Below are 8,530 nucleotides of genomic sequence, written 5' to 3'. Positions count from 1 at the left end.
AGCGTAGGGGGCGGGTTTCTGGGATATACCCTTTGGGTGGTTGATGATGCATGGAGGGGACTGGTACCATGGCAATGAGATGATATACTATGGAATGAATGTAAAATTAAAGTTCCCCCATATAAACTACCATATAATTCACAATAAAACATTAAAAAAAAAGAAGTAACTTCTGTTGCTCTAGCAACTCCAGGCTTGTATGCATGTACTTTCAAGTGGGAATATGTCCCATCAGAAAGCTCTGGTCTTCCATTTTCTTTTGATGCTTTCTGCATCATTCAATCTTTTGCCACTGACAGATATTTACAGGTATATTCACGTATTCATAAAAGTCCAAAATACAATATATTATATCAACAGGAGAGTAGATATACTGTGTAGTATATTGTTTATAAAATAAAATAAATAACCAGTGGTATAGCTTCCAACAGTACATTAAATTTATAAAATTAACTATTTCTAAAATAGGATACTACACTGCAATAAATTAAAATACTACACAATCTTACTACTGGAATATACAAAAAAGATGAATTTCACATATATTATGTTAAGCAAACTAAGTCATACACAAAAGATTATATACTGTACGATTTCATTTTCCTGAGTTTCAAGGACAGGCAAAACTAATCAATGGTGATGAAAGTCTGAAGAGTGATTACTTTTGGCAGGAAGAACCTTATTAACTAGAAAGACAAGCATGGGAACTTTCCGTGGTACTGGAGGTACTCCAGATCTTGATCTGGGTGATCACTGCATGAATAAAATCATCAAGCTATATTAGTTTACACTGCATATTTTCCAGCATTATTTTATACTTCATTTTACAAAGTAGGGAAAAGGGTTCTAGAGGAAAAATAAATCATTCCAGCAATAATATGGAGCTGTAACAAGGGAGGAGATAAGACGTAAGGGTGGTTAAATTTTCAGACACTAGATGACAAGGGCTAAAAGTTGTAATGGAGGTGAAGACAATTTGATGGATTCAAAAGATGAGTGAATGGACATACACAGATAAGGGTGAGGAGTCAAAGACTACTCTGTGGTTTCTGACTAAGGAAGCAACTGCAATTATATAGAATACTTAAATCATTATCTGAAGTTTAAAGAGAGAGAGAGATCGAGCTGACAGAAAGCCTGTAGCTATCCTCTCTTTTTATTCTTGTTTCTCTTCTTTTATTCCTGATGTAGCTTCCTCCTGTCTTCTACATTTTGTAATTAAGACTGAAAAAAAATTCTGATCACACCAATGAATTTGTGTTTAGAAGTGACAAATCCTTTACCCACTACAATGATTTGGATTTTTAATTTGAAAGGATTCCTTACTTGTTTATGTGTGTGTATGTTGGGAGGGAGGGTATGTGTGTAGTATGTGTATATGTATGTTTTCTTCGCTCCCGTGTTTACTTCTCAATTCATGCCTACTCTCAATTTTATGTTTGGGGAATTTTCTCCTTCACTTGGTCTTTGGCATTAATTAATCATACTTAGGTAAGTTAATAAACAGAATAAAATTGTATTACTAAACAAAGTATATAATGACTTATAAATTGGATTTTGGATTTATAAGCAATTCATTATAACTCTTTAATTTGGTGGGAAGAAAAGGGATGTAATTTGCACTAAGAGAATAGAAAATAACTTTTTGTTTTCCAAAATACTGAATCATTCTCATGTACAATTATTTGGTATAAACTTTTCCTTTGAAAACTGCTACACTTTTATGATTCTTACACTTGATGTCATAGTATAGCTAAATGAAAACAAGAATTTTGAATTTAATCCTTTTCTGCTTTACAATAAAATAGCTGTAGGGACAGACATAAACTTGGAAATAAATATATCTACTGGCACGTTCTTTAGACCCTATATTAAATTGGATATTTTAAAATAAAATGTGATACTTTACCATCAGTAACTTCTAAATAAGCTTTTGTGATGATACTTCCAGCAACATTTAAAGTCTGGCAGATATAATAACCAACATCAGATCGCTGGACATTAGTAATAGTGAGGTCACCAGTCTGGGAGACAGAAAACCGGCTGGATGACTGTGGTGGCTGATATGAGAAAAGCAGATTCTAAAAACCCCAATTTGGGAGGAAAGAAAAAAATTGGTTAGTTTCAAGGTTCCAATGTTTTGGCATACACTTACAAATATGCATATGAACACATACTTTTATAAGCTAAATATGACTTCATTATTTATCTATTTTGATGATCACACGCAAATATATATAATGCAGGTTTAATGGCATGACTTTATATGACTACAGGAATCCTGGTGTGTGCCGAAGGATCAGCACTGGACTACTAATTGTAAGGTCACCATTCAAACTCACCAGCCGCTCGTCATAAACCCCAAACAGGGCTGTTATGAATTTGAACTGACTCCATTATGCTTAACAACAACAACATCATTATTGTTAGACTCTCTTGTAAATTTAAATAAATTCTAAATATTGGTATATTTTTTCATAACTATCAGTATTCAGTCACTAGTAGATCTAGCACTAAACGGCACTAAACAGTTTTACATATTTGACCAAAACAAAGAAAAAGCATTGGTTCATACATATGTAGATACAGATATATATGACTATCAGGATTACAAACATCAATAACTTTAATATATGATGGTGATGGTGGTTATGTGCCATGGAGTCAGTTCCGACTCATGGTGATGCTGCTGTATAAGGTTTCCGAGGCCGTAAATCGTTACAGGATCAGAAAGCCTCATCTTTCTCCCATGGAATGGCTGGTAGTTTCGAACTGCTGACCTTGAGGTTTGCAGCTCACCTCATAAATATTACTCTACCAGAGATTTCAATACATTCTTAGAAAATGTAATTAAGTTGGAATATACCATGTGGCATCATAACAAAAAATTAGCCATCATTTATAAATCTTCAGTATCAGATGTGAATCATTACATATTTTATAATTCTTTAAATTATTTGTTAAATTGTGAAATATCTGTCATGTAGCTTTTTTCATTTGAAATTCAAATACAAAATCTTAAGAATTAATAATGGAATTGTATTCCTACAGAAAGTTGTCTTAAATACAAGAAAATTTAAAGAAAAGAAAAGATGTGATAATATTTTATGCTACAAATGTCTTACAATTAAAACAGTGTACTATGGGGTCATTTTAGAGTACTTAACAATAAGGGCAACAATAAGAATTTAGCAATCCCAGCATGCAATTGCAGGATATGCAATGGGCTATTAACCATAAGGTCAGTGGTTCAAAGCCACCGACTGCTCCTTGAAAACCCTATATAGGGTAGTTTGCTATTGAGTTGGATCCAACAAGAAGACACTTAGCAACAATAACAAGACTTATAGTACATTTACATTATTATAGTTTTACAGGTTTTCTTTTGTATTGCATATCCAATTCTAGTTGTTCTAAGTAAACATTTTGTTCTTTTCTGTAATTAAATTCCTGCTATTCAGCAAATTTAGTGCTTTGAGACCAAATGGAATGTGTTGAAATCAACCAAGACACTAAAATATGAACTCAAATATAGCCTACATACCACCATTAAGTTAATATTTACCTACCAATATGAAAATAAAAGTGAACTTGATGGCGCATGCTATTACATATTATTAGGTTGGACTCCTGGTGTGGCGCTGCAGGGTCAGCACTGGAATGCAAACCACAAGATTGGCAGCTAAAACCCATTAGCTGCTCCTCAGAAACTCTATAAAGGGTCACTATGAGCCAGAGACAACTTGATGGTACTTAACAACAATGACAATAGTCACTAAATTAGCTGCATATTGTTTGTAAGAGCACATCATTAGAAGCTAAGGCATAAAATAAGGTCGATTTAACAAAAAAATAAGAATGATTACATTAAAAATGAATGAGGTATTTTTTTAAAAATCAAGTATTAGAAATTGTTGTTGTTGCTGTTGTTAAGTGCCGTTGAGTCAGTTCCAACCCATAGCGGCCTTTCATAGAGTTTCGAAGGAGTGAGCTTGAACCACTCACTGACCTTGCAGTCCAAACTGACCTTGAATTCCAGAGTATTGACCTGCAGCACCACACCAGGACTCCAGTATTAGAAATAAGTAAAGGTACAAGAAGGGAATTGTGCCCTGATGTGCTTGACTGCTAATCGAAAGGTTGAAGGTTCAAACTCACTAACTACTCTATGAGAGTCTATTTCCATTGAGACTTACAACTCTAGAAACCCTGTGGGGGCAGTTCTTTTCTGTTGTATAAGGACACTATGGGTTAGGATGGACTTGAAGGTAATAGATTTGGCTTCCTTTGTTTCTGTTAAAAAATAAAAGTTATTAAAAGAAAACAAATGGCAAAAATATTTAAAGTGGACTATTTTTATAGTAGACTCCTAGTGTAGAGCTGTAGGCTCAGCAATGGACTGCGAACCACAAGGTTAGTGGTTCAAATCCACCAGCTGCTCCTCAGAAACCCTACACAGGGTCACTAGGAGTCAAAACTGCCTTGATGGCACTTAACACAACAACATTTTTATATTAAAACTGTATAAGAAAAAAGTTAACTAATCGTCAACAGTGATGCTAGAGTTTGTAAAAGTGCATACATCTAAAAAAAAAGTGCATACATCTATATTCTTTAGTTTCAGTGTGTTATTGTTAAGTGCTGTCAAGTCAATTCTGACTCATAGTGATTCTGTACAGAGTTTCCGAGGAGCAGCTGATGGGTTTGAACTGCCAACCTTTTGGTTCATAGTCCAACACTGATCCTACAGTGCTGTATCAGGAATCCATAGCTTCAGTGTATAGAATAGAAAATGCTAGTTTATAAAATGTTAGCATGTAGAGTTTTGTTGTACATGGTGATTATATGTAATAATGCCCAAAGAATTGGAATATAGTTACCAAGGCAACTATGTTAAAGATAATTTTATATAGTTTGATAACACTGAAGACACTTTAGAATACTGATGCTTACAGAGAACTCACACTGAATAATTATCATTTCTGTTTTCAATATGCATGATTTCTTTTAACATAAGAGGGGACTTCAAAAAAGTTCTTAGAAAAACTTCAGGTTTTTAAATCCATTTTCCATGAACATTTTGAATGCCCCGAGTATAATTCCAAGGAACTCTGGTAGCATACTGGTTATGATTTGGGCTACTAACCTCAATGTCAGCTGCTCAAAACTATCAGCCATTCTGTAAGAGAAAGTTGAGGTTTTCTGCTCCCATAAAGATTTCCAGCCTCAGAAACTCTATGTAGGGTAGCTATGAGTAAGAACCAACTCTACTATACATAGCCACCTAAACACCAGTATAATTTCAGATAACCTGAAGATGAGAAATGATAAGCAATTACATTGTATTGAGAAAATAGAATAGGTTTGCTCATCTTTGTGTAGTTGAATTTGTGTAAAATCTATACAATAAGCAAAATAGTTTACATAATACCCTGTATACTAAAGGCACTGAATGAACAATGAAGAGAAGTTTCTCTTTCTCACTGATAAAATTTTATAAGGTACCCAGAGTTTTCTCAGTTCTAATGTCATAGTTATATGACTACAAAATATGAAGGTGTTTCAAAAAAGTTGGTAGAAAATGGTACAAAAAGAGAATGGAATTTTTCCACAAAATTTTTGAAGTCCCCTTGTATACCAATTTTACTTTTCCTATATCTGGAATTTATTGTTGCTAATAAAAAAAAAAAGGAGAAAAAGTCATACCTGACTACCCTCTCTCCTCCAAAAAATAGCTGGTTGAGGGTTTCCGGTTGCTTCACACTGAAAAGTTACAGTTCGTCCCATGGCAACAACCTGGTCCCGGGGTTTTACAACAAAATGTGGAGGTTCTACAGGAAAAGAAACAAATTACAGTGGCTCAAAAGCATCAGGTTATTTTCCTAATTGAGACAATGTAGTAATATTCCAAATGCTGCCTGTATTTTATACATGTTATGCACTACAGTACATCATGTTATCAATGCTCTTTCTTAATTTGAAACTAAATTGTTAAGGGCTTATTTATTGACAGAGTAGAGTTGTTTTATGAAGAGGATTTTATTGTCTGACCTTCTAAGATCAACCTTCATATTAGAAAGAACTCTTGAGTTACAATCTGACCCTTTACATTCAAAATATACCTAAAATTGTATGAATAAGTATTATCTTTTTTCATTTACAGCTGCTTAAGGGTGAATGGACTTTAATCATGGACCTCCTTAAGTAGACAGGTTCTAAAATTGCTTTAATTTAACTCAAAAGCTCCTGAAATGCTACCATGCAAATTATAACCATTTAGAATCTTCAGTCCAATTACGTGAATAGAAGTGAATTTAAAGCAATAGTAGAGTCTAATGCCTCCTTCATTTACATAGGCAAGGGCATGTTCAAACAGAATATATATGGAAATGAAGGCAAATTTGAAACATCTGCTCATCCTGACATTATAAATACTGCCAGCTTTGTCCAAACTGTTTGATTTATACAGACTTAAATGGCCACTTCATCCAGCAGTAAATACAGTGTCAGAAAATTGTGTCAGTTACATCGAGAGCAATGGCAGCTGAAAATGTTAGGTGTGCTGATGGAGCGACCCCTGGAAAAAAATAATAAAAGCCTGTTTGGGGCTGTTTCTTGTGCTTGGAAAACTGTGTACTGAATCTAAGCCTTTTTACTTAACTGTTTACACTTTTCAAATTCATTTCTTATCAGCTGTCTGAAGCACCTAATTATTCTTCACTCCTGCCTCAGTTCAGATTGAAGCCAGACATTTAACATTTTAAGAAGACAGCTTTCTTCTAATCCACTTTTTAAAAGTTTTTCCATTATTTCTAACCTCAGCTTTAAAAGATTCTTTGGTTACTTAGGTCAGACACTTAGGTAATGCCATGAAGTGAATATAAACCAAAACTTATATTCAACTTATGTCTATTAATCATAAATGCCACTACTCTGCCTAAAAGGATATGATTTCTTTGTTAATGAAGGTCTTGAAGGTACTTTTTAACTTGAACAGTACTTGAAAGTATATTTTTCTCTTACTTAAGATTCCCTGGAAAATATACATACATACACACATTCATACACATACCTTACTCTAACTATTTGATTTGGATATAAGGTCATATTTAAATATTAAAATCACTTAAGATATATGCTCATTGCCTATAAATTAAAATATAAAATGCCCTTTTATTCATTTTCAAATAAAGAATTAAAAAAAAATAAGACTTGCCTAAAATTATATGGTGGCAACGCTGAAGAAAGCAATTAAGTTTCCTAACTTCTAGATTAGTGTGCTTTCTTCTAAACCCCCATTTTATTGAGGGTTAGTAGAAATTATACTATTTGACTATAAAATTATAGGAGATCTGAAAAATCAGGTCAAATACCTTCCACTGTCCTATAACTTACAGGGAAGAAAATATGAAGTTAGAGGATACAGTTTAGGATCAATTTAGTAACGCTAAAGTTCTAGCTTATAATTTTTTTTAAAAAGCTGTGATTGTAATTGAGTGGTTTACTCATGAATGTAGCAAACACTGTCATTATCCAGGTATAATAATAGGCATATGCATCATCGCTTGAGGATTTTCCTCTAGTACACACACAGAGGAGCACTCAATTTCTTAGTTAAGGATTGAAATATTTGACATAGAAATCAGACCCTCAAATTGAAAGAGGTTTGTCTGAATAATAAAATAATTCAGAAAAAAAGTTTGGTTTGTTTCAATGAAAGAAAACCAAATGATTAATTAAATGAAAGGGAAAATATGACTTTCCAATATACAGACTTTGAATAGGAAAATATAAATGCTCAAACCACTTAGTCAAGTAAAAACTTCGGGTGGTCTATTTCCTAAATCTCAAAAGCATGTCTAATAACATGGGCCAGAATCTACATTTCTTTTATAAATTGCCAACTTTCCTCAAACCTCAAAGACTTATTTTGGAAAGAGGGATACAAACCCCGATGCTAACTACATTTATCCTGAAGCAATTCTTCCACACAGGATATTTGTCTAGAAATGAATTTATTACATATTCTTGAGCCAATATCAACGGTGGCATCAGCCACAAAATATCAGAAACATATCTTTAAAAAAACAAAACACTTTTATCCATATATGCTAAATATGAAATGTAGATATTTCTATGAGAAAAAAATAATGAATGGGTCAAGGATGCCTCTATTGATCAATACATCATTTATCTACCTAGGATGAGAAGGCCATGTATAATATGCACACACTTGATTTCTATGATAGTATTTTGGAATAATTTTGAATTTTGGTGTAATCTTTTAAAATTACATATACATAAATCTGGAAGATTTGGAAAAATGTAAACAAAAAATAAAAAAGGGTAAAGCCACTCATATTTGTACCATGAAAATTAGATGATTCTATTTTTAAATTTCTTGAAAGTATAAATTTAATGAGTCCTTAATAATGTATACACAGATTATTTTTCATTATGTAACCAATTCCTATTTTTAAAAATTTAGATTGTTTCTAATTTTCACTATTGAAAACTGTGGTTAAATTAT

General features: G+C 33.0%; 1 protein-coding gene across 3 annotated transcripts in view; it reads right to left on the bottom strand.

The window, feature by feature from the left end:
- ROBO1 (roundabout, axon guidance receptor, homolog 1 (Drosophila)) overlaps positions 1–8,530 on the bottom strand; it is a 1,434,915-nt gene that overhangs the window by 133,616 nt on the left and 1,292,769 nt on the right. For all 3 annotated transcript variants that reach the window (XM_006866438.1, XM_006866439.1, XM_006866440.1), the window contains exons 8-9: positions 5,707–5,831; positions 1,910–2,081 (exon numbers count right to left, since the gene is read on the bottom strand). In XM_006866438.1, the coding sequence (XP_006866500.1) occupies positions 1,910–2,081; positions 5,707–5,831 (297 nt within the window). The remainder of the gene's footprint in view (positions 1–1,909; positions 2,082–5,706; positions 5,832–8,530) is intronic.

The sequence above is a fragment of the Chrysochloris asiatica genome, unplaced genomic scaffold (assembly GCF_000296735.1).
Source record: "Chrysochloris asiatica unplaced genomic scaffold, ChrAsi1.0 scaffold00091, whole genome shotgun sequence".
NCBI lineage: Eukaryota > Metazoa > Chordata > Mammalia > Afrosoricida > Chrysochloridae > Chrysochloris > Chrysochloris asiatica.
This window is presented reverse-complemented; position numbering and strand designations above follow the sequence as displayed.